The 26,681-nt window shown below is 48.6% G+C and overlaps 1 protein-coding gene across 1 annotated transcript in view; it reads left to right on the forward strand.

The window, feature by feature from the left end:
* Positions 1 to 26,681, forward strand: part of DNAH9 (dynein axonemal heavy chain 9) — a 420,192-nt gene continuing 393,511 nt past the window's right edge. The window contains exons 1-5 of the mRNA XM_065415313.1: positions 1 to 393; positions 14,722 to 14,918; positions 17,835 to 17,993; positions 19,985 to 20,115; positions 26,037 to 26,248. Of these exons, the coding sequence (XP_065271385.1) occupies positions 1 to 393; positions 14,722 to 14,918; positions 17,835 to 17,993; positions 19,985 to 20,115; positions 26,037 to 26,248 (1,092 nt within the window). The remainder of the gene's footprint in view (positions 394 to 14,721; positions 14,919 to 17,834; positions 17,994 to 19,984; positions 20,116 to 26,036; positions 26,249 to 26,681) is intronic.

Below are 26,681 nucleotides of genomic sequence, written 5' to 3' on the forward strand. Positions count from 1 at the left end.
ATGGCCGGCCCGGAGGAGGAGGAGGGGTCCCCCGCGGAGGACGCCCCCAGCTCGGATCCCCGCGTCCGGCTGCTCGGGGAGCGCGTGGTGCGGAGCCTGCGGCTGAAGCCGGAGCGCTGGGAGCGCTGTGCGGGCAGCCCCGAGGCGCAGCCCCTGTTGCGGGGCTTCTTGGAGGGCGCCGCGGGGCAGCCGCCGCTGCTGCTGGTGACGCTGAGCCCGGCGGGGCAGCTGGCGCTCAGCACCCAGCTCCCCGCCAGCCCCGGCCGCAGCAAGGCGCTGTTCTTCCTGCGCAGGGGTCCCGGGCCGCTGAGCGCCCCGCCCGGCCCCGGGGAACTGCTCTACGGGGACCTGCCCGCCTCCTCCCTGGAGCACTTCGCCGCCCTGGTGGAGGAGGTAAGGGGGCCGCGGGGAGCCCCAGCGCGGGGGCGGATGGATGGGATCCCAGGAGCAGCCCCTTCCCCTCCGCGGTTCTGGGTCCTGGCGGCTGGCAGGGACCTACCCCTTGTTGCGGCTGCTCCCCTTCTGGCCTGGCTCCCAGTCTATAGCAGCCCAGGGAGCCAGCGAGGTGCCCAGCCTAGCTGTGCTAGTGCCCCAGGTCCCTGGGCTGGCCTGGCACCAGGAGGGAACCTCTCTGGTTCCCACCTTAGTTCAGAGGTCTGTGACCCATCCCCACTCTCGAGGCTCTGTCCCCTCAGCCTGGCTGAGATGGAGGTGCAGGCTAAGGAGCTGTAGCCTGGCCAAGCAGTGGGGTCTTTTAGCTCAGGGAGCAGCAGCTCATGCTTGGGGAATCAGAGATTTCAGGGTCAGTCCCTGCTGTGGTGACTCACCCAGGGGTGTCCCCAGGGACACAGGTCACAGGGGTAAAAACAAGTTGCTAAGGGGTTGTGTGCAATGTTAAGGTAACATCAAGGAGAGCAAGTCGCTAAGGGACAACAATGCAAAACTGGAACACACACAACACTGTGTAACGCCATATACCTCGGTACATCAGCCCCACACATCCCTGTTCCCAGATAGCATCCATTTCCAGAGAAGAGCTGCTCTACTCATCCACACTCACAGGCCACCCAGATACCCTTAACTCTGCCATCTGTAAGCCCAGAAGGGAAGTGTTTACAAAATCAAAACACACCTGTAGACAGGGCCTGTTTAATGCCAGTGTTCCTATGGGATTAATCTGTATTTCTCATGGGTAGCTTGAATCTGGGTTATTTCCGTTTAGGACTTGTCAAGAATCACAACTAATATGTCCTTTTGTTTGTAATCTTAATATTGTGAACTAGAATATGTTACCAGTATTTTTCCCAATAGAGGTGTCACCTTGTCATAACTATAAAGGGAAGGGTAACAGCTCTCCTGTGTACCGTACTAAAATCCCTCCTGGTCAGAGACTCCAAAATCCTTTTACCTGTAAAGGGTTAAGAAGCTCGGGTAACCTGGCTGACACCTGACCCAAAGGACCAATAAGGGGACAAGATACTTTCAAATCTTGGGGGGGGGAAAGGCTTTTGTGTGTGCTCTTTGTTTTAAGGAGTGGTTCGCTCGTGGGACTGAGAGGGACCAGACATCAATCCAGGTTCTCCCCATCTTTCTAAACAAGTCTCTCTTATTTCAAAATTGTAAGTAAAAGCCAGGCAAGGCGTCCTAGATTTACTTTGTTTTCTCAACTTGTAAATGTACCTTTTACTAGAGTGTTTATCTTTGTTTGCTATACTTTGAACCTAAGACAGAGGGGGGGGGGGTCCTCTGAGCTCTTTAAGTTTGATTACCCTGTAAAGTTATTTTCCATACTGATTTTACAGAGATGATTTTTACCTTTTTCTTTAATTAAAAGCCTTCTTTTTAAGAACCTGATTAATTTCTCCTTGTTTTAAGATCCAAGGGGGTTTGGATCTGTATTCACCAGGAGTTGGTGAAAGGAAGGAGGGGGGAAGGGTCAATTTCTCCTTGTTTAAGATCCAAGGAGTTTGGATCTGTATTCACCAGGGAATTGGTGAGAGGTTTTCTAAAAGCTTCCCAGGGTAGGGAATGGTGGCAGCGGACCAGAACTAAGCTGGTAGTTAAGCTTAGAAGTCCTCATGCAGGCCCCTACATTTGTACCCTAAAGTTCAAAGTGGGGATACAGCCTTGACATGGTGGCAGCCGTGGGATCGTTTTAAACCCAAAAGCCAGTAAGAGATTTTTTTTTTTCTTCTAGCTGCTTGGAAAGCAGAGCTGAAGGTAGATGCATATCTTATCTCTCCTTGCCTGAAGGCAGAGGTGTTAAGTTTTTTTTTTAACGAGGGCCTTTGTTAAGAGAAGGGTTCAAAGCGAGCAAACTTTGACTGGTAAAAGCAATTTACAAGCTGAATTGTTTTTTTTTCTTTTTACATCCTCGGGAGTAGCTTGTTAAAAAGTCTCTGTTAACTCAGCAGCAGCCAGAGCTAAGTACATCCCAGTTTCAGTCAACTGCAGAGGGGTGTGACCCAGCACAAGAAAACAGGAAAATGACTACCAAAGAAGTAGCTAACAAAATAGAACTGGCCAAACTAGAAGCAGAAGAAAATGAAAGAAAACATCAGAGACTGCTTCAAATTAAAAAACTTGAAACGGAGGCCCATGAAAGAGAAGAAAAAGCCAAAGAGGAGGCCCACAAGAGAGAGATGGAGCTGGAAAAAGCCAAAGAGGAGGCCCATGAAAGAGAAGAAAAAGCCAAAGAGGAGGCCCATGAAAGAGAAGAGAAAGCCAAAGAGGAGGCCCACAAGAGAGAGATGGAGCTGGAAAAAGCCAAAGAGGAGGCGAGAGAAAAAGAAAGGAAGCATGAACTGGAAGCAGCAAGGGCTAAGCAGGATGCATCAGACCATCCTAGCAACTCCTCTCCAGGTACCACTTCCCATCCCAGAAAATTCCCCACCTACAAGGCAGGCGATAATACTGAGGCATTCTTAGAAAATTTTGAAAGGGCCTGCCTTGGATACAGCATCGCTGCAGACCAGTACATGGTAGAGCTGAGGCCGCAGCTCAGTGGACCCTTAGCAGAGGTGGCGGCTGAAATGCCTAAGGAACACATGAACAGTTATGAACTTTTTAAAAACAAGGCCAGACTCAGAATGGGGCTAACACCCGAGCATGCCCGTCGGCGGTTCAGAGCCCTAAGGTGGAAACCAGATGTGTCATTTACCCGGCATGCCTACCACATTGACAAAAATTGTGATGCCTGGGTATCAGGAGCAAATGTTAAATCTCTGGAAGATCTGCTTTCCCTAGTAAAAATGGAGCAGTTTTTAGAGGGTGTTCCTGAGGAAATAGAAAGGTACATCCTAGATAGGAAGCCCAAAACTGTAACCGAGGCGGGGGAGATTGGAGCCAAATGGGTGGAGGTGACAGAAAAGTAAAAAGCTAGTAGCAGTTGGAGCGAATATCAGAAGGGGCAAGCCGAAACAAAACCTTATCACCGGGGACAACCCAAGGCCCCACCCACATCCCAAGGGAAACCCCAGATGCCTTCTCACCCCACCACACCAGTCTCCACCAACCAACATCTCCCCGGTGATACCTTAGCAGGGCGATGTTTTAAATGTAATGAACTGGGGCATATAAAGGCTCACTGCCCCAAGAACCCCAACCGATTACAGTTCATTACACCCCAATCACACCAAAAATCCCCAGACCCAGATGCCTCTCTCATACCCTCGGAGCGAAGGGAAACCTTGAGAGTGGGCGGAAAGAAGGTTATCGCTTGGAGGGACACTGGGTCACAAGTGTCAACTATCCACCAATCCCTAGTGGACCCCAAACTCATCAACCCGGAGGCTACAGTGACAATTCAACCCTTTGTGTCACAGTCTGTAACCTTGCCTACAGCCAAGTTGCATGTCCAGTACAAGGGCTGGTCAGGAATGTGGATTTTTGCAGTCTATGACAATTATCCCATCCCCATGCTGCTGGGGGAAGACTTGGCCAACCATGTGAAGCTAGCCAAGAGGGTGGAAATAGTCACCCGCAGCCAGGCTAAACAAGCTTCCACCCCCATCCCTGTTCCTGAGCCGTCCACCAGGGCCCCGTCTGTGTTACCAGAGACCCAAACAAAGGTGGTGGAACCGGATCCCCTGCCAACGACTGCAACAGCCGTAGTGGATCCAATCCCAGAGACCCAGCCAAAGCCAGTCCCAGAACCGGAACTGGCAACGCAACCAGCACCAGAACCATTGCCAGCACTGAGTCCAGCGCTTGCAAGCCCGTCTACAACTCCAATGCCAGAGGGCACCAGCGAGTCTGAACTGGTGGAAGCAGCAGATAACCCTACCCAAGAGGCTCAGCCAGAGCCTGAAATACCACATAGTGCACCAGCGGACAGCGGTTCACAGTCAGTGGAAACAGCCCCAGCACCTGCATCGCTTCCAGAGGGACCAAGCCCCAGTCCACAGTCCAAGGAGGAACTGATGTCTCCAGCATCAAGGGAACAGTTCCAGGCCGAGCAGGAAGCAGATGACAGCCTTCAGAAAGCTTGGGCGGCGGCACGGAGCACCCCACCGCCTCTCAGCTCTTCTAACCGATCCCGGTTTGTTGTAGAAAAAGGACTTTTATACAAGGTGGGCACCAGGTGGGCACCAGGAAGACTGGTGGGCACCAGGAAGACTGGCATCCTCAAAGACAGTTGGTAGTTCCCACTAAGTATCGGGTAAAGCTCTTGAGCTTAGCCCATGATCATCCCAGTGGCCATTCTGGGGTGAACAGAACCAAAGACCGGTTGGGGAAGTCCTTCCACTGGGAGGGAATGGGCAAGGACGTTGCTAATTATGTCCGGTCTTGTGAGGTGTGCCAACGAGTGGGAAAGCCCCAAGACCAGGTTAAAGCCCCTCTCCAGCCACTACCCATAATTGAGGTCCCATTTCAGCGAGTAGCTGTGGATATTCTGGGTCCTTTCCCAAAGAAGACACCCAGAGGAAAGCAGTACGTACTGACTTTCATGGATTTTGCTACCCGATGGCCGGAAGCTGTACCCTTAAGCAACACCAGGGCTAACAGTGTGTGCCAGGCATTAGCAGACATTTTTGCCAGGGTAGGGTGGCCCTCCGACATACTTACAGATTCGGGAACTAATTTCCTGGCAGGGAACATGAAAAACCTGTGGGAAGCTCATGGGGTGAATCACTTGGTTGCCACCCCTCATCACCATCAAACCAATGGTCTGGTGGAGAGGTTTAATGGAACTTTGGGGGCCATGATACGTAAATTCGTAAATGAACACTCCAATGATTGGGACCTAGTGTTGCAGCAGTTGCTTTTTGCCTACAGGGCTGTACCACATCCCAGTTTAGGGTTTTCACCATTTGAACTTGTGTATGGCCGCGAGGTTAAGGGGCCATTACAGTTGGTGAAGCAACAATGGGAGGGGTTTACGCCTTCTCCAGGAACTAACATTCTAGACTTTGTAAGCAACCTACAAAGCACCCTCCGACACTCTTTAGTCCTTGCTAAAGAAAACCTAAAGGATGCTCAGGAAGAGCAAAAGGCCTGGTATGATAAACATTCCAGAGAACGGTCCTTCAAAGTAGGAGACCAAGTCATGGTCTTAAAGGCGCTCCAGGCCCATAAAATGGAAGCGTTGTGGGAAGGACCATTCACGGTCCAGGAGCGCCTAGGAGCTGTTAACTATCTCATAGCCTCCCCCACCTCCAACATAAAGCCTAAGGTATACCATGTTAATTCTCTTAAGCCCTTTTATTCCAGAGAATTAAACGTTTGCCAGTTTACAGCCCAGGAAACAAATGACGCGAAGTGGCCTGCAGGTGTCTACTACGAAGGAAAAAGGAATGGTGGCGTGGAAGAGGTGAACCTCTCCACGACCCTGGGACGTCTGCAGCGACAGCAGATCAAGGAGCTGTGCACAAGCTTTGCATCGATTTTCTCAGCCACTCCAGGACGGACCGAACGGGCATACCACTCCATTGACACAGGTAATGCTCACCCAATTAGAACCCCACCCTACCGGGAGTCACCTCATGCCCAAGCTGCTATACAAAGGGAGATCCAGGACATGCTACAGATGGGTATAATCCGCCCCTCTAGCAGTGCATGGGCATCTCCAGTGGTTCTAGTTCCCAAACCAGATGGGGAAATACGCTTTTGCGTGGACTACCGTAAGCTAAATGCTGTAACTCGTCCTGACAACTATCCAATGCCACGCACAGATGAGCTATTGGAAAAATTGGGACATGCCCAATTCATCTCTACTTTAGACTTAACCAAAGGGTACTGGCAAGTACCACTAAATGAACCCGCTAAGGAAAGGTCAGCCTTCGTCACCCAGGCAGGGGTGTATGAATTCAATGTACTTCCTTTCGGGTTGCGAAATGCACCCGCCACCTTCCAAAGACTTGTAGATGGTCTCCTAGAGGGATTGGGAGAATCTGCAGTTGCCTACCTCGATGATGTGGCCATTTTTTCTGATTCATGGACAGAACACCTGGAGCACCTGGAAAAAGTCTTCGAGCGCATCCGGCAGGCAGAACTAACTGTTAAGGCTAAAAAGTGTCAAATAGGCCAAAACAGAGTGACGTACCTGGGGCACCAGGTGGGTCAAGGAACTATAAATCCCCTACAGGCCAAAGTGGATGCTATCCAAAAGTGGCCGGTTCCAAAGTCAAAGAAACAGGTCCAATCCTTCTTAGGCTTGGCCGGATATTATAGGCGATTTGTACCACACTACAGCCAAATCGCCGCCCCGCTGACAGACCTAACCAAAAAGAAACAGCCAAATGCAGTTCAGTGAACTGATGAGTGTCAAAAGGCCTTTAACCAGCTTAAGGCAACACTCATGTCTGACCCTGTGCTAAGGGCCCCAGACTTTGACAAACCGTTCCTAGTAACCACAGATGCGTCCGAGCGGGGCGTAGGAGCAGTTCTAATGCAGGAAGGGCCGGATCAAGAATTCCATCCTGTCGTGTTTCTCAGCAAGAAACTGTCTGAGAGGGAAAGCCACTGGTCAATCAGCGAAAAGGAATGCTACGCCATTGTGTACGCGCTGGAAAAGCTACGCCCATATGTTTGGGGACGGCGTTTCCAACTACAAACAGACCATGCTGCGCTACAGTGGCTTCATACCGCCAAGGGAAATAACAAAAGACTTCTTCGGTGGAGTTTAGCTCTCCAAGATTTTAATTTTGAAATACAACACATTTCGGGAGCTTCTAACAAAGTGGCTGATGCACTCTCCCGGGAAAGTTTCCCAGAGTTAACTGGTTAACAATTGTTCTTGTAATGAAACATATTGTTAGTTTTTATATAATCAGTAGTATGTCTAAAGGTACATGTGTCTTGTTAACTCTGTTTTCTCCTAGAACTCCAGGAAGAAATCACAGCCAGTTTGGAACCAAACGTCCAACACTATCTGTGATTTGGGGGGCGTGTCATAACTATAAAGGGAAGGGTAACAGCTCTCCTGTGTACCGTACTAAAATCCCTCCTGGTCAGAGACTCCAAAATCCTTTTACCTGTAAAGGGTTAAGAAGCTCGGGTAACCTGGCTGACACCTGACCCAAAGGACCAATAAGGGGACAAGATACTTTCAAATCTTGGGGGGGGAAAGGCTTTTGTGTGTGCTCTTTGTTTTAAGGGGTGGTTCGCTCGTGGGACTGAGAGGGACCAGACATCAATCCAGGTTCTCCCCATCTTTCTAAACAAGTCTCTCTTATTTCAAAATTGTAAGTAAAAGCCAGGCAAGGCGTCCTAGATTTACTTTGTTTTCTCAACTTGTAAATGTACCTTTTACTAGAGTGTTTATCTTTGTTTGCTATACTTTGAACCTAAGACAGAGGGGGGGGGGGGTCCTCTGAGCTCTTTAAGTTTGATTACCCTGTAAAGTTATTTTCCATACTGATTTTACAGAGATGATTTTTACCTTTTTCTTTAATTAAAAGCCTTCTTTTTAAGAACCTGATTAATTTCTCCTTGTTTTAAGATCCAAGGGGGTTTGGATCTGTATTCACCAGGAGTTGGTGAAAGGAAGGAGGGGGGAAGGGTCAATTTCTCCTTGTTTAAGATCCAAGGAGTTTGGATCTGTATTCACCAGGGAATTGGTGAGAGGTTTTCTAAAAGCTTCCCAGGGTAGGGAATGGTGGCAGCGGACCAGAACTAAGCTGGTAGTTAAGCTTAGAAGTCCTCATGCAGGCCCCTACATTTGTACCCTAAAGTTCAAAGTGGGGATACAGCCTTAACACACCTAATGAAATTTTTTTTAAATAAACATTTATTTTGAATGTGTTCAGTATGAATTTAAGATGGGAAATCTACACAATGATAAGAGTGTATGTGGAAGTAGGTGTGAATGTGGCAGTATTTTGGAGTTGACATTGTTATATTAAGACATTGAACCTTCAGCTCACAGTTGTAGGCTACCAACCAAGTTATTTTGATTTTGTGGGGTAGCATATTTGTTTATGTGGAGCAATATTACATCTCAGTCTTTTTGATGGGTTCTGCAATTTGGTAAATCGTAATTGCACAGATTGCAGTGTTTGTGTGCTGTGACTTTGTTTGTAAATGGTGACAGGTAGCATATGAGAGGACTTGTAAACTCCAGCTGTTATGTAGAATTTTTTCGGTGTAATGAATAGTTTTAGACTGATGTCACTGGGGCTCCTTTGGTCATGTGTCCTGAGCAGGGTGCATGTACTGATCTCTGCCATGCATATTTCTTTATGTAGCTTTTTGTCCGGGAGATGTAAGCATTGTTTCGTGGCACTCCACGGAGGGTGGAGTTAAGGGTCTGACTGTGGTGACAGTAGCTGAGTAGGACTGGTCGGCTGGGGGAATGGGCAGTGTGTGAGTAAGAGAGAGAGAAGAGGAGGGATGTAGGTGAATGGCTTTGTGCTGTGTTTCCTGGCGTTGTGCGTTTGGGTTTTGCGTCGCTGTCTCTCAGCCACCTGAACTGTTTTTCACAAAGTGTCTTTTGTGTTTGAACTTCCTGGTTTTCTTGAAAATAGAGAGAGGCAGGCTCAAGAGGACTCAACCAAGGAGGCTCCTTCTCCTTCCCTGTGCAGTCGCTTTGCACCTGCTGTGTGTGCAGAGTAGGGTGAAGCTGGGCTGGCACCAAGGGGCTGCATGGCTCTCCTGGGTGAATTGCACCAGGGGCTCAGTGCCAACCCCATAGATTCTTCTGGTACAGGGGATGTTTCAGGGCAGATCGAGGGCAGGAAGAGACAAGCCTGCACCCCAGGGATCCCCTGCTACAGTCAGGGCCGGCTCTGGCTTTTTGGCCGCCCCAAGCAAAAAAAAAAAAAAAAAAAATGGGGCGGCCAGAACGGCAAAGCAAAAAAAAAAACAAAACAAACCTGCGGCGCGGCCGGAGCGCGGGTGCAGGGGGACCGGCTGGGGGTGGGGGGAGCGGGCGGGAGAGAGAGAGAAGGGGGCTGCCAGGGCTACAGCAGGGGCGCTGCCATGCGGCCCCTCCCGCTGCGCTGCCGCCTGCCGCGAGGGCTCCGCTCCAGTCGGCGGGGAGGGAAGGAAGAGGACTGCCCTGCAGGGCACTCTGGTTCTCCGCGCCGCCGCCCCCTACAGGGCAGCCGGAGCGGAACAAACAAACAAACAAAAAAAAGCGGCCGTGCCGCCCTAGGATTGGGCAGAATGCCGCCTCGAACAATCTGCCGCCCCAAGCACCAGCTTGCTCAGCTGGTGCCTGGAGCCGGCCCTGGCTACAGTGATGCCCATAGGGACTATGGCAGTGGGAGATAGGGAGGGCAAGCTAGGGCTGTCCGCAGGCTGCTCTAACCTGCTACTGTGGCCCCTCTGTCCTCTGCCTGCCCCAGCATCACATCAGGGAGGTGCAAAGCCTCCCCTCTCAGTCCCTGCGCTCACTCAGGAACCCAACGTGCTATAGAAAATCCACACTCAGGTTGATCATTCGTGACTCTTCTCTGATGTGAACAAACTGCACTATTGGGCTGAATCAGCCACTCACACTGGGGACAGGAGCAGGCCCTTCCACCCAGGGTGGGGCAGGCCATGCAGATGAGCCCCCAGCTCTGTGGTGATGCCTCATATGGGAACGCCTCTGCTTGTGTCACATGTGCTCTTTGGCATTGGGACCGAGCTGGGCCTGAAGGCAGTGCAGGAGCAGCGCAGAGCTGCAAGCAGAGCTGCTGAGCAGGCTCCACCCTCTGCTGAAGAGCTTCATGTGATTCTCTCATCTTCCCATTCTCCTACTCTGCCCTGTCAGCCAAGCCCTTGTTTCTCTGAAGGAGCGCAGTACCCAAGTGGAATGAACACTGGTCTTGCTGGCTAGACTGACTTCAATGACCTGCAAGGAGGACTTGAAGGAGTCTGAAGAACCTCTCCTTTTGCTGACCAGGGCGCCTGACCAGAGCCCGGTGTAGTGACACTTTTTCTGCTGCAGTAACATGTATGGCCCTGGCAGTTGGGATGTCACGCAATTAAGTTCACTATTTTATTGGGGATTTTTTTTTTTTTTTATAATTTGTGTGGCTGTTCCCTAGCCTAGGCTATAGTCTAGTGTACTAAATACCATGAGTTCCTCGCTGTGTGTGACTGTTAACGCGAGAACACTGTACTGAGTGAACACAGGAATTATGGAGATGGTGGCCACAGCTCTGTAGTTAAGGTTGACTTTTCCACCAATGACAAGGATTCAGCTTTTTTATTACACATGACAGCATCCCTGCACCCTCCCCACAATTACAGCACTTGCTCCTTGAACTTCAAATGACTTCTCAGAGAAGTTAAACATAAATCCGTTAATTAGTTTATGAATTAAAATTAATTTTAAAATCGGTCCTTTAAGAACTTTAGCGGCTTGTTAGACTCTGCTCAGTCATTGTCTATTAACAGAGAAATTGGCAGAAAGGTGAATCTTGAGAAAATCTGGTGCAATAATTAGTTGTTTTTGAAGATACAGATAGATGAATATATAGATATTTAGAATTAATAGTAACTTTATCCATTATTTCTCATAATTGAAAGTTTCCCCTTCAGCAGAGGCTGAGGAATAAAGTTCTGCTCTAGAAAAACTTACCAAGAATTGCCCTCTTTCAAAATGGCTGCCATCTCCTGTTCTCATCGGGACTGAAGCCACAGGCTGCCTTTAGCAAAGATAGCCAACCCCTGCATTCTGCTGTGCCTCTCTGCCTCCAGCATAGCTTCACTCCAGTTGGGAATAGTGGGAAGAAGTGTCCATCTTTGGTAAGGGCAGCTGATGGTTTCAATCCTATTGAGAACAATTTGAGATGGTGACTATTTTGAGAAGGCCATCTTAACCAAGGGTGAACCAACTCTTTGGACTCCACCTGGAAACCAATAGGCTGGCAGTAGAGGTCCCAGAGCACTGATGTCATGTGCTGCTGCCAAGATACACTGCATTGTGCACTGGCTTCAGTTTCTGGGTTGATTTAAGGCCAAGCCCCATGTACAGCGCATTGCAGTACTCTAATCCCGAGGTGATAACAGCATGAATAATGGTAACAAGGACCTCATCTGAAAGAAACGCACAACCTCACTACAGATGAAGATGGACAAGAGCCTTCCTAGAAGCTGCTGCTATATGATTATGATCATCTAGCAAGAGCTAGGATCCAATATACCCTCAGTCACAGTGGCTAATACAATCCTTGCCGTATCTTCTGGTTGTTTCCTCCAACCAATAAACATTACCTCTGTCTTATTTGGACTGAGCTTCAGTCACTTAGCTCTCATTGAAGTCCCAATCTCACCCAGACATCACAGAACAGTGGCTGATTTGAATCAGACAGATGCACTGCTGGCTGTCAGCATACTGAAAGCACTGGTCTCCCATATCCTCTCATTAACCTTTCTAATGGCCTTGCACACAAGTGGAACAAGAGTAAAGACACGCAGGGAGCTTGCTGGGCTCCAGATGAGTGCCCTCAGTGATGAAGAAAAGTCTCCTAAAGCCACCTTCTGGAGGGAAAGGAGTCACCAGAGAACAACCCCATCTGCTCCTGTTACATTCTGCAGCTTAGGACCAATGGTATTGAAAGCAGCTGGTAGATTTAATCTTATCAGCCTGGAAACCCACTCTCCTTCCATCCCTAGGGTGAGATCATTTCTGCTGGAGCAGTTTCTGTTCTGTGCCCTTATTGATAAGGGTCAAAGAGACCTGAGATATCTAGGTGTTCTGTGTCTATAATCTTAACCAGAACTGGAAGATTAGACGCTGGGCAATTGTCAGCCAGAGTGTCAAAGTTAAGTGTTGGTTTTTTGACCAAAGGACACATAACAGCTTCCATAAGAGAAACTGGCATGCTGTCCTCCCTAGGCGTTGGCTATCTCCACTAGCAACAGAAGATCCAGTCCGATCTTAACACAGCATCAAGACAATAATGCTTTAGCTGAGCTCCAAGTAGCAGCTTTACAGCTCTCAATCAGCACAGGATGAATAAATGCTGTGGAAGTGACCGCTACCCACCCTCCAGTAGAAAGGTCTGTAAGTTGTTCTGGTGGAGGAACTTCACTGAGCACACAGCATGGGTGGATACAGAATATGATCCCATTGGATCACTTCTGGACTGAATGGGACTGGCCTTTAGCTTTTCAGCAAAAGCCACAGGCAGTATTGGGGAGGTCATGAAAGGCATTGTCCCCACAGCCGTCTGAACACCTGAGGTGTGCAGCTGAGTTTAGCATGGAAGATCATGAGGCTTAAGAACAATACTGACACAGGAACTGTCTTATTTCAATCAAAATATGGGACCACAGTCCAGGCTTTGGGATGGGATGTTAGGATGGCTTCCCCCTTAAGAAAACTGTCATCAAAGCCTGCAGCTGCCACTCTCCTGGCATATGAGAGAGCCTGCAGGAAGGAACCTCCAATGACAGGTGAAAGGAGCAGACACCAAGAGGCACCGAAGGATCCCCCATAGCCTAGATCAGGGGTCTGAAACACGCGGCCCGCCAAGCTCCCCGCGCCGCCTCCCCCATTACTTCCTGTCGCCGCCAAACTCCCCTCACCCCCCGAGTTATTTTATGTGGCAGCTAAGCTCCCAGGGCGCTGCTCCTCAATGTTTGGGGCCGGGTCTCTCCCCCGGCCCCGCCTGCCGCCCCCACACACCTCCCCCGAGTGTCCCCCGGCCTCACTTGCTGCCCCCTCACCGCCCGGAGTCTGCAGCTCTGCTCCGCTCTCTTCTGCCGGCATCCAGCATCACCTGCTGCCGCAGGGTCCTAGTGCCCCCCTCCACTAGGGCCAGGGCAGGCTGCCCTTCCCCTGCCCTTCTGCCCTAGTCCTGAGCCTCTCCAATGCCCCAAACCCCTCATCCCCAGCCCCATAGCCCTCACCCCTGCACCCCCTCCTATCCCCAAACTCCATCCCAGAGCCTGAACCCCCCACCCCCTGCCCCAGCCCGGAGCCTGCACCCAGCACCCAAACTCCATCCCAGAGTCTGCACCCCAGACTCCCTCCCCCATCCAAACTCCCTCCCAGAGCCTTAGGCAGGTGGGGGCAGAGTTTGGGGGGGGGCAGGTTCTGGGCACCACCAAAATTTCTACAAACCTGCCACCCCTGGAAGAGGCAGAGCAGGGGTGGAGTGGTGGTGCAGCCCAGTGCAGGGGGGGGGGGGCTTTACTGAGTGTATATATTTTATTAAAACCACTTGGAGGAGGAGGTGGAGAAGAGATGGGGTGGGGTGGGGTGGGGCCTCATGGAAGGGGTGGAGTGGGGGCGGGGCCAGGGGCAGCAATGGGGGGTGTCAGTGATGCGGCCTTCGGGCCAATGCACTAGTCCTCATGTGGCCCTCGTAGTCATTTGAGTTTGAGACCCCTGGCCTAGATGCAGTTAGGATTGCAGTTCCATAGAGTCACAGTTTGTGGTTTTGAACATACACGGTGCTCAGACCTTTAACATGCACTTTTTAAAAGGCTGCCCACAGACTGAGCCCTCTTGCATGGAGGAGTTAGAAACCAATCCAAAATCCAGTAAAAACAAGGAACATTTTAAAATGACTAGTAAAGGACAAGAGCCTAGAGCCAACCGTTCACCCATTCCTAGTTAGAGCCATGTGGGTGTAAAGCAGGTGGGCAGATAGTGAGTGATGAAGGGCTGTGTGGAATTGGCTGGGTCTCTTTTCTGTTCCTTTCCAGACTCTCAAATGTTTGGGTTTTTGAAAGGTGTAGAATATAAGTAAGAAATACTGTTTTAATGTGTGGTGGGACTCCAACATCACACACTTTCCAGCATAACTCCTGCTGAATTAGCTTTTTATTTGGGAATAATCTTTTGATTTCTGAGCTCTTTGTTCTAGTCACTGATAAATGCAGAAGCAAGAAGCAAATGCTGCTACAAAGGAGTTCTGGGGTTTTATAACTAAATTGTGTCCTTTTGAAAGGTACTGAGCCTACAAACCCTCTAATTATCCACAAAACAGGTGGAGTGTTGGGGGCAGAGGTGCAGGCTTCTTCATACATGTCCCAAATATAAACTGCAAGGACTGCTACTGTGGGGTAGAGAAGAAGTAACTTGCTGTGGCTCATTCAGTCCTTGGAGACTGCTCCGATTGCCAACAGGGCTGACAATTATAATGGGTGTTATATGAATGCCAGTCCATTAGGAACCAGCCTGAATCCCCTCCATGCTCATTTCATGTGGGCACACAGGATCCAGTTTGGTGGCTGGCTGATGAAAGGATCCGGGGCCCGTGAGCTATTCAGTCCCACTTGGCTTTTTCTTCTTTATTACTTATCTGCTGTAAACTGGCTCAATGGTTTATATTACAGGTAGTAGCACCAGTCCTGGCAAACCAGAAGAATCACCACAGCTGGCCACATGTGGTGTCACAGGACATTATGCGTCATGTCCACAGCCTGAAAAGTAACATTTTTGTGGTTATTGGTCAAGTAAAAGGGAAGACCCTACTCCCTCTTCCAGCAGGCTCTGAGAGAATGGAGTATATAGATTGTGAAAATGAAAAAACGTAAGTGAAGTTTTGAGTTTTCATCTACTTTGCTCGCCGCATGTTTGTTTTTATTTCTGCTAGGAATCCCATGCAAAAATAAGCAGGACTTTCCTCATTCACTGTCCATTCTCCTTGCTAGTCAGCCAAGGAAGTGAGGCCTAATACTCAACCTGATGGCATTCTGTTTGTCTGCCTGTAACACGATAACTTTTGAAGACCACATCCAATCAGTTCCACAATTTCTGGGAACATTTGAAGCATCAGTGGGAAGAACCCCATTGATTTTGGGGGTAGTCAGGAAACCAAAATATTGGAAAAGCCTCATTTCCTTACTGTGTCCATTTGATGCTCTAGGCAGATGGGGATTGTGACATCACAGATAACGCAGCCAGTCATCATTCACACCCTCTAGTTCAGGGGTGGGCAAACTTTTTGGCCTGAGGGCCACACTGGGGGGAGGGATAGCTCAGTGGTTTGAGCGTTGGCCTGCTAAACCCAGGGTTGTGAGTTCAGTCCTTGAGGGGGCCATTTAGGAATCTGGGGCAAAAATCTATCGGGGACGGTACTTGGTCCTGCTAGTGAAGGCAGGGGACTGGACTCGACTCGACTCGATGACCTTTCAAGGTCCCTTCCAGCTCTATGAGATAGGTATATCTCCATATTATAATTATCTGAGTATAGAAATTGTAAGGTGGGCCATGAATGCTCATGAAATTGGGGTTGGGGTGTAGGAGGGGGTGAGGGCTGTGGCTGGGGGTGCAGGCTCTGGGGTGGGGATGAGAATGAGGTGTTTGGGTTGCAGGAGTGTTCCCTGGGCTGGGATCGAGGGGTTTGGAGGGCTGGGCTGGGGTGGGATCAGGGGTGCAGGCTCCGGGGGGCACTTACCTCAAGAGGCTCCCAGAAGCAGCGGTATGTCCACCCTCCGGCTCCTACGTGGAGGTGTGGTCAGGCGTCTCTGCTGCGCACTGCCCCGTCTGCAGGCGCCTCCCCTACAGCTCCCATTGGCCGTGGTCCCTGGCCAATGGGAGCTGTGGGGGCAGCACTTGGGGCAGGGGCAGCGTGCGGAGTGGAGCCTCCTGGCTGCCCCTTTGTGTAGGAGCCGGAGGGGGGACATGCTGCTGCTTCCAGGAGCTGTGCAGAGCAGCCCCCAACCCTGCTCCCTGGCTGGAGCGGGGCAAGCCCCAGACCCCTCTCCCCAGAGGGAGCTCGAGGGCCCAATTAAAATGGCTGGCGGGCCGGACTCGGCCGGCGGGCCGTAGTTTGCCCACTCCTGCTCTAGTTCATTTACATGCTTCAATACTATTGGTTGAAATGCACCAGCAAAATAAACCTGTGGAGTCAGAACTGAGGTGCTCCGACACAGTGGGGAGGTGTGGGGGTTCAGGGCTGGAATAGTGGGAGCTGTATTGGAGTGAGGCTGGAGCTTTGCACTGTCGCTCCCGCCCCACTAAGCCTGTCTCAGGCAAGATCATTTTACCTTTGTCCAGTGAAAACTTGTAATTTAGCTAGCCAGTGCCCATTTGGTGCCACAGGTAGAGAGATTCCTTTGCCTGCAGCAGCCAGGGGGAACTGTGAAGGGGAGAGATGACCAAGGCAGGCAGCAGGGTTAGGGATAAAGGTTTAAGACTAGGGTTTGGGTTTCTTGAGGGAGGGAGTGCTGATTGGGTGAGTTATTTATGATGTCACAGTGCTACTGCTCAGGCTCCTCTGCCTGCAGCACCATATGGGCTGCCACGGGGAAGTTGCTGATGTGAAACTGCTGAAGCAACAAGGAGAGGAAGAGGAGTGGCTTAGATTAGGTAACATTAAATGTAGGTGAAATGGCTACAGGGTCGGGGTAGAGACTCTGTCCCTGCCACTCCCCCCACCTGCCAGCTCAGCCGGCAGCAGCAATGGAGTGTGTAACCCTCTAGACTAGAGGAAACAAACCCTGTTCCGTTTTATCATTTTCTTTGCCTCACCATGGTGCTGCTGCCTGTCTTGAGATGATGCATCTCCCTGCCTAGGGGCCTGTTCCCACTCCTGTTGAGTTCAGAGGAGCAGGATCAAGCCAAAGATTGTAACTGAGAGGTTCAGTGATTAAATACTACAGTGACAGGTGCTACAGAGAAACCCAGGATAGACAGGCCCTGAGAGAAGCTGATCCCCATAGCTAGCCAAGCAAAGGGAGGCCCAACTCTGCTCTATGGAATTTCTTTGACTGTCTTTCTGACTGTCTGCCACACAAAAACCTTTGAAGACTGAGCCCATTTGGTGCTGCAGGCATAGGAGCATTGTGACATCCAACAGTTATCAGGAGCTGTGCTCCCCGTTTCCAGCCTTTTGGGCAGCAAGCTGGCACCTCCTCTGCTCCTTCAGCTTAGCAGCCACCTTGCATGGTTTCTCTCCTAGCTGAGTCTAGTAAATCGCTGGAGGCAAGATGGAGCAGGTTGTGCAAAGAGCAGCATTGGGAGAGATGATTCTGCTTGAGGCATAGTCTCCCCAGTGCTCCTCATGGGATGGGGGGGGCTCCATACCACCCCCTACTGGGGCAGTGGCATACATGCCACAATCTTGTCCATGCTGTGCAAGTTCAGATACTAAACACGAGCAAGTCTTGTGCCAAGGGCATTCACATGTGCCTCAGGGGGTCAGAAAGTAAGATGTTTGGGTGCATTATTGTTTCTGCCTGCCTTCCCTTGAATGATCAGGTACTGGTCACTGCTGGTGGCAGGATGTTGGCTTAGATGATGTTATCCACTATAAAGGCATTTTAGAAACTTTCTCCAGAATGAATTTACTGTACTATTAAAAAAAAGTGTGGGGATTTAAGATACACAGCACCTTGTGAAATAAACGTTGGCATCTGGTTATTTTGCACAGCATATCTGATTCCTGTGCATTGTCAAACAAAAACCAAACTTCACAGGGAGACTTTGTATTTACTTTCTGCAGTGTGGAACTGGTGGATAAATCTCTCGTGCACGCCATTGAGTCAACAGTGATAGAGTGGAGCTACCAGATCCAGGGAGCGTTGAAAAGAGAGTCATCAGAGCCACTTCTGCAAGGCAGCAACCCCAATCCAAAGGTGGAGTTAGAATTCTGGAAAAACAGGTGCGTTGCAGGCAGCCTGGCAGTGTATGTTTGTCAGTCGAAGCTCGTGTTACATGGAAGGGAAATGCTGCAAGCAGCCAGCACTACTCAGACAAGATATAAAGACTAAGCAGTTTAAAGTTTATATAAAGACTCAAGATAGAGAAGTTTATTCAAGCTCATAAAATAACCATGAGCTGTGAAATACATAGGAGGTCACTGCTGGTGCAACTGGCAGTATTTCAATTGACCACCAGCATAGGGGCTCCAAACCTAAGGGATCTTTTCTAAAATCCCCCTTCCATCACAGCTAAGAACAGGCGACACTGTGACGGGGACCCCAGGGTACAACCTGGAACCATGAGACTGCTCTGCCCCCTTAACTCTCCAGCCTGGGCTGTCTCTCTCAATGCTTTGCTAGTGACAAGCAGCAGGTGCTATTATCACTCAGCCACCAGCATAGAGACACACCCAGGTAAGTTGCATGAGTGCTCTCTAAGCCACTCATGAACTGTAAAGTGGGAGACACCAGCAAATCCCTCCAGCACCCAGTCTTGCACCCAGACAATGTACCATCTTACACTGCTCAAGACCTTCTCTTGAACAGTGCAAACGTATTAATTAGTTCGCCACTTCGTCAAAGGATAGTGGACCGTGCACCAGCCTTTGTAATCTGAGCAGATTCCCCAAGCACTTTAGATAAACTCACTGGTAAAGATAAACCATTAAAATAGGCTTATTAACTACAGAAAGATAGATTTGAAGTGATTATAAGTGGTAGGCATAAGGTCAGAGTTAGTTATCTAAGAAATAAAAGTAAAATCGCAGTCTAAATCCTAAACTCCATTAGACTAAGCAAGATTTGAATCAAACAGCTTTTCTCACACCACTATGTTGCAGTCAGGTTACAGTTCTTAATACACAGCCTAGGACCAATCTCATCAGTTTGAAGTCTTTGTCTTCTCAGCGTTCTTGGTGCCTTCAGCGTAGGTGGGGGAGGAGAGAGGTAATTGCATGATGCCACTGTCCCTTATTTTATACTTTCAGTTCATGTCCCAGGAATGATACTGACCAGGCATGTCCTGGTGGGCCTTGATGAGTCACAGAGTTGAGCAATCCCCATTGTGCAGTGCTTGTACAACTGTGTCTAACAAAATTATAAATCTCTTGTTTACATTTCCCCGGCTGGTCAATGGCTCACGATGGTCACTTAACGCCCACCTGGGTGAGGGTCACCTCCTTTGTTGCCACTGGAGAGCTAGCTGTGGGCATCTCCCGGACACACAATGTATTTCAGTAACAACCATATAGCAGAATATCATAATTTCATACACACTAACAATATACATGTTTTGACAGGACAATGGGTTTCAGCAGATCATGACCTTTCATATGTCACCTTACATGGCACGCTTTGTATGGGGGTTACAGGGTGCTACTTTGAGGTAAAGTGTGTCACAGACACCAGTAAGAGCTAATTGAAGCCTCTCACTGGGCTTCTTCCCCTCTCTCCAATAAACTCAAAGCCAGTTTTTGAAGCCCAAAACATGTTACGTTTTCTGACACAAAGGAATCCATTTCTCTGCTTGCAGTGAGGGGTTAGAGGCCCCAGTAGCAGCGACAGACCCTGACTCAGGAATCAGACTTGCTACAAGCTGTTTTTATCTACAGTAGGCTCCAGTGATTTAACATGCTCAGCCAACTCAGTTAAAAAATGCAGAGCTCATTTCCTGTCCTCCGCCCCTCCTGTCTGGTACTTCAGGAGGGGCACCTGGCAATTGGACTGTGGGCAGTCACTGACTTTGACCCCTGGACTGGGCTTCCCCTTGGAATAAGGATTAGCCCTCACAGTGCTGAAGCCCATGAGCCCCGAGGAACTCCCATGAGCCAGCAGCCACGCAGGCTAGGTGTGAATTGCTCAACGCAGATGGAGTGGAGATGGACATTTATTTGCCTGGGTTCAGCTGCTGTGATCTCTACCTAGCGCTCTCATCTCTTTTGCTTTGCTGTAGGTACGAGGACCTGGAATGCATTTACAATCAGCTGAAAACTCAGAAGGTGAGGAAAATGGCCGAACTGCTAGACAGAGTGCAGAGCAGCTACTTCCCAGCCTTCAAAGCGATGTTCAGAGATGTCGTAGAAGGTGAGATTTGGGCACCCTCTTTGCCTTAGCTATGCTGATTTCATGGTTGGTCTTTTCCCCATCTCCTGATTTTTATAGCTACAGTCCCAACACGACTGGTCTGCAGTGGCATTGGTCCTTGATGTGAAGCCTTGGAGCCTGTGGGAGAGGGGTGCAGGGAGGGGATTGTTGGGAAGGGCATCCTGGAGGACGAAGGGGCAGAAGGGTTAGAGGTTTGGGATTGTAGATGACCCTGCAGTTTTGGTACCATCTTGGGACCAGTTTGATTACTGGTCTGTGGATCCAGAAACCTCCCAAAAGTCATGGAGAGGAATTTTGGGATGTGTTCTGCCTTTAATAATAATCTCATATTAATCCAGAGTGCCTCATCCTGATGGATTAATGTAACCTAATACAGTGTGATCGTGGTGGCTGCTTTACAGCAAGCCACAGCCCTTCACAACAGTTTAGGGCAGGAAATGTTGAATACTGTATCCAACTGGAACTACAAGGGGAGTTTTCATTAGACTACTTATTGCCCAAACTGGAATTTAGTCTGGACACCAGGGTTCACACCCCAGTCTTGTGAAAATAATCGTTTGCAACTGCTGTGGGCAGAGCACCTTTTGGTCTGAGGATATTAAGGCACTTGATAAAGGTGGGCAGATATCGTTCTCCCTGTTTTCCTGAGGAGTAATTGCAGGTGTGGAAAGCTGATGTGACATGCCCAAGGTCACACAGCAGGACAGCAGGTCAGTGGCTTGGCTGAGTAGAGAACTCAGATTTTGATTCTGAGTCCTCAGTGCAGACTTTTTGTCAGAGCAATCTCCAGGAAAAGTGCAATGGGTCTGAGTGCAATAAATGGTTGCGTCCTGGGTTTTATGTTTCATCTGAAAAGAGTGTCTTCTAGCATTATGTTGGACTGGATCAGAGGGAACATCCTTAGAATCACTCCATACAGCTCCTGGGATCTCCTTCAAGATCTTCCATCCAGTACTGACCTGCTTAGGTCATAAGATCTGAGAAGACCATCGTCCTAATTGGTATCACTTCTAAAGAAGACATAGTTATAAAAGATTAAAGCCTGGGTTATTATCCTCTAGGTGATGCAGGGGATTAACGTTCCAGCCTTTCTCCTCCTTATTTTGCCCTCCCAGTGCATTTACAGTGGAACAAGAGGAATTACTCCTTTGGGCAGACAAAGGACCATACTCCTTTGGGCAGACAAAGGACTGTTGCCTCCCTATTTAAATCAGAATTATAAGAATGTTGGCACATCGATTCAGAAATTTTGTCATTTTACAGAAGAAAAGAGAATAGTTTCTAAGAAGTTTTCTACTGTGTGTCTTTGAGAAGCAAAATTACAGCCAAGCAATGCCCAACTCTGCAGAAGTTCAGTCTTCTCAAGTAAGCCATACCCAGTGGAATTCAGTCCAGCCCAAACAAAATCCTGAGAATTTACTGTAGTTTCCTTCATTGTCGGGGAAGGAGGAATCTCTGAGAAGGCCGTGAGGGCTAGCTTGATAAGGGGGATTTAGGCTGAGCGTTACAGCGCTTAAGCCCCGCCCCCTCAAAGGAACTTCAGTGCCTAAGTCTGGGCAGAGATAGGGGCTTCCCTCTGCTTGGGATTCACCGCTATTGAATCTGCTCCTGGAGTTAGGCTGACCTAGCTTAAGCACCTTTCTCAAGAAAAAATGAGGAGGTGTGGTTGGTACCACTCCCACCATACCCAATAGTTCGAGCACTCTCTCAGGTTGTGGGATACCTGGTTTCAAATCCTTGCTCTGCAGTAGGGAAATCAGTGCTCAAATTGATCAACTCCCTGCAGAGTAGGGATTTGAACCCAAGTCTCCCACATCCCAGCTGAGTGCCCGAACTTCTGGGATGAGAACTTCTGTTAAAGTTGTGCCACTTTGTACAAAATATTTAAATATTCATTTGGGCCAGAGAGAGAGAGAGAGAGAACAAGAGATTGACCCAATGCTTAGAACACTCACCTGGGGCGTGGGAGTCTCAAGTCCCCGTCCCTGCTTTAATGACTAGTTAAGCATTTTATACAAGATGGAACAGTTCCAACAATGAGAGCATTAGAGAGCCATAGGCCAGGTCTACACTACAGATCTATAGACTGGTATAACTATGTCACTCAGGGGTGTGAAAAATCCACCCCCTGAGCAAAGTAGTTATACCAACCTAACCCCCCCGTGCAAACAGTGCTAGATCACTGGGAGAGCCGCTTCCATTGACATGGCTACCGCCTTTCGGGAGGTGGATTAACTTCCCGTCGGCATAGTAGTGTCTTCACTAAAGCACGGTGGCTGCACGGCTGCAGTGCTGTACGTGAAGACAAGCCCATAGAGTGGAATTTGAACCCCATCCTGGGTGAGTGCCCTCACCACGGGGCTGTTGGATAAAAGGGGACTGGGTGCTCCAGCTGTGCTTTGTGTGGGGCCTGACCTGGTCGATGTGTTTGAAGGCAGCCTCTGAGCACATTGACCAGGTTGGGCCTCATGGGTGAGATAGGTGGGAAGACTAGGGGATTAGGTGGGAGTTTGGCACAGAGATGCTGGGCACTTCCCAGACTGAGGCAGCTATGTACATGGCCAGCTGCCAAAATGTAGGTACCTTGGAGACTTTTCCAGTGTAAACATAGGTGCCTAGTAAATTAGGCACCTATGGGGTTAGGTGGCGGCTGAGCAGGTGTCAAGGCTGTATCCCTACTTTGAACTTTAGGGTACAAATGTAGGGGCCTGCATGAAGACTTCTAAGCTTAACTACCAGCTTAGTTCTGGTCCGCTGCCACCATCCCAAAGCTAATTCCCTTTCCTGGGTAGCCTTGAGAGACCTTCACCAATTCCCTGGTGAATACAGATCCAAACTCCTTGGATCTTAAATAAGGAGAAATTGACCCTTCCCCCCTCCTTCCTTTCACCAACTCCTGGTGAATACAGATCCAAACCCCCTTTTAGATCTTAAAACAAGGAGAAATTGACCCTTCCCCCCTCTTTCCTTTCACCAACTCCTGGTGAATACAGATCCAAACCCCCTTTGGATCTTAAAACAAGGAGAAATCAATCAGGTTCTTAAAAAGAAGGCTTTTAATTAAAGAAAAAGGTAAAAATCATCTCTGTAAAATCAGTATGGAAAATAACTTTACAGGGTAATCAAACTTAAAGAGCTCAGAGGACCCCCCCCTCTTCTGTCTTAGGTTCAAAGTACAGCAAACAAAAATAAACACTCTGGTAAAAGGTACATTTACAAGTTGAGAAAACAAAGTAAATCTAAGACGCCTTGCCTGGCTTTTACTTACAATTTTGAAATAAGAGAGACTTGTTTAGAAAGATGGGGAGAACCTGGATTGATGTCTGGTCCCTCTCAGTCCCAAGAGCGAACAACCCCTTAAACAAAGGACACACACAAAAGCCTTTCCCCCCCCCAAGATTTGAAAGTATCTTGTCCCCTTATTGGTCCTTGGGGTCAGGTGTCAGCCAGGTTACCCGAGCTTCTTAACCCTTTACAGGTAAAAGGATTTGGAGTCTCTGGCTAGGAGGGATTCCATAGCACTGTACACAGGAGAGCTGTCACCCTTCCCTTTATAGTTATGACAGCAGGATATTGTGAATGTCAGTAGTGCTTAAAGGTTGGACTTCGCCAGCTAAAGAGGCAGTTAGGTACCTAAGTTCCCCCTGTGAATCTGGCCCTGATACACCTCCTGTTTCGTGACCAACAGTAACCTATAGCCCAGCAAAAAAAACCTTTTCAACCAAAACAACCAGTATCTTCTGAGAACTTCGGTGTCACTAACCAACCCTATCAACTCACCAAAGCCAAGGCGCTTTTCTCCTCAGCAGCTGCTCCCATCTGTAGAGGTTTCTTTTTAAGTTCATAGCAAAATGCAACTCTCCAAAAGAGAAGTCCTGTTCTTTGGAAGCATCTTTAGTGTGGATGAGACAGTGCTACATTCCACTCCACCTCCCACAACAGCCTTCTTCATAAGGACAGAGACTTGCTATTTGCCTCGGATAACTCCCCTAAAGTTGAATAGAGGAGGGATTTTTTTTTTTTTGTTGCTTTTGAATTCTCTCTTTTCTTTCTAGTCAGTGCCAGTGTTACACTGTCTGGAGCGGCTCACGTCTGTGCGTGCCAGCCTCAGGGCAGACTGTTAAAAAGCAGGGCAGAAACCCCAAACTGGCTGTATGTTTTATAGTTAGATTTCACCAACCCAGTAACCAATGTGAACTTTTAAAGCACTGTAACAGCCTTACCATGGAGTCACAGACAGTCCCCTTGAGCTCTCCAGTCTCACTTGCCATCCAGGCAAGCTGGACTATGTGATAGATGGTCACTTTACACCAAAAAACACAGCAATATTCAGGATACTCCCGGTCCCAAATGACCAGTCACTTACCCCAGGTCAATTGTACTCAAATCTCAAACCGAAGACAATGTCTGTAGCTAATCCTGTAATAAACTAAAGGTTTATTAACAAAGAAAAGAAATTAGAATTATTTATAGGGTTAAAACAGGAAATGTACACACACAAATGAGTTATGAGTAGATGCTTCTCTAATAAGCTACTGTGTATGTCGTTTAGGGCTGACCCAAGCCAAGCAGCATGGGGATCTCTTGCTTATGGTTAGGAATCTTTGCCCCTCAGAGTCCAGACAGCATAGGGTGACCAGATGTCCCGATTTTATAGGGACAGTCCCGATTTTTGGGTCTTTTTCTTATATAGGCTCCTATTACCCCCCACCCCCGTCCCAATTTTTCACATTTGCTGTCTGGTCACCCTAAGACAGCATAGAGAGAGACTCAGTTTTTCCTTGTCAGATATTTTTATCCCCTTCCCCCCAGAATCCATCTGAAGGGATGAGTTCATGTGCAGGGCTCCCCTTCCCGGAGGGAGTGAGGAATGCAGTAAACAAGGTCTCTGTCCTTTGATGCTGCACAATGCCTCATTTGCCTTCAGTGGGCCACCTTGTGTGCAGGACGAGCACTTTACCTTAATTAATGCTGCTTTTCCCGTTTGGCGAGTTACACAGTTACCGAGGTTTACAATGCAAACACTCAATATAACTTCATACCATGGCATACAGATATTATAAGTAGGATTAATACATGCAGCATCCTACAAGCATTCCATCAAGTCTAAACGCTTTCTTATCACGCTAATATCTATTTTAACTATATTAACTCACAGGTGAGCCAGCCTGGTTTCTGGCTATGCATTTGTCAGTGTTCAGTGAGCTGTGAGGTCTGCCAGCATCACAGCCAGTATCTCTCACTCCTTCATAACGATTCTAACCGTTAATAATGTTAGAGAGACAAGCTGGCTGTTCTAAATTAGTTCTTCAAGTATTACTCTCCTAAACAACTAACACTCTTGTGTCAATTGGCAATCAGGTTTATAGCCCGCAGAACTGTTTTTTGTGGACCCTTCTTTGCTAAGTCTTATTTTGTAAGCAAGTAGTTTTTAAGTGAGGTGAAACTTGGAATACACAAGACAAATCAGACTCCTGAAAGGGGTACGGTAATCTGGAAAGGTTGAGAGCCGCTGCTCTAGACTAACCTAGGTTAGTAACATTCAAAGGCACAACTGTTATGGCTTCCAGGCTTTGGGGTATGTTAGGTGCGTAGCGATCCTAACCACTTCATAAGCAGCTTTTGTGTATTTTACACTGGTAAAACTGATGCAGAAACAGACAGAAGTTGGCTCTATTCAGAGTCCCAAGGAGTAACAGCATGTTGATTTTTTTTGGTTGTGTTGTTTTCTGTTTCCCTTTGCTGTTCATTTTTCCAAATAAATTGGCTTAATTTATTTTGCAAGCTGAGTTTTTGCCTGTTGGTGTGAAATGACATCAGAGATAATCAGAGCCCAGGCAGTATCTGCATGCTAGGGAGGGACAGACCTCACCTTTCATGTGTGCTGTTTATTTTCACAGCTTTGACTGAGGCCCAGGATATTAACCTGCACCTGACACCTCTCCAGCACGGCTTGGAGGAGATAGAGAATGTTGAGTTTAATGAGGTGAAGCCATTGATCAGTCCCTTGCTCCACATGGTTTGTTTAATCTGGGCCACATCCAATTACTACAACACGCCTGCACGGATCATAGTGCTGCTTCAGGAAATCTGCAATCTTCTCATCCAACAAGTAGGTGGCCTGGACCCTTTAAACCACTCCCTGAACCCCAGAGCTCAGTTAGAAATTTCTATCTCAAGGCTTCCACAGATGGGGTAGGGGTCAGGGTCAGGATACGCCCCACTTGCAACACTGAACTTGACCCTAGGTATCAGCGCTTTCACATCTTCCACTAGACTTGTCTGGGATTTCTTTCATGCAGCCACTTGATTCTGCCAGCCATGTAGTGTCTGGGCTGCACATCCATCCATGTTAGACATGAAAGCCATCTCAATCCACTGTGCCCCCCAGTGCCAGAGCTCACGTTTGCTTAGAAGAGTTTAGAGAAATGTCAATCCTGCAGTGCTAATGCTTTGCACCAAAGAGAGCTGCTCAGTCATTTGGCTTTTATCTTGCATCCCATCTGTCCTTCAGCTGTGTTTTTATCCACTTAGACATATGCTCC

Source organism: Emys orbicularis, chromosome 13 (genome assembly GCF_028017835.1).
Source record: "Emys orbicularis isolate rEmyOrb1 chromosome 13, rEmyOrb1.hap1, whole genome shotgun sequence".
NCBI classification, from domain to species: Eukaryota; Metazoa; Chordata; order Testudines; family Emydidae; genus Emys; species Emys orbicularis.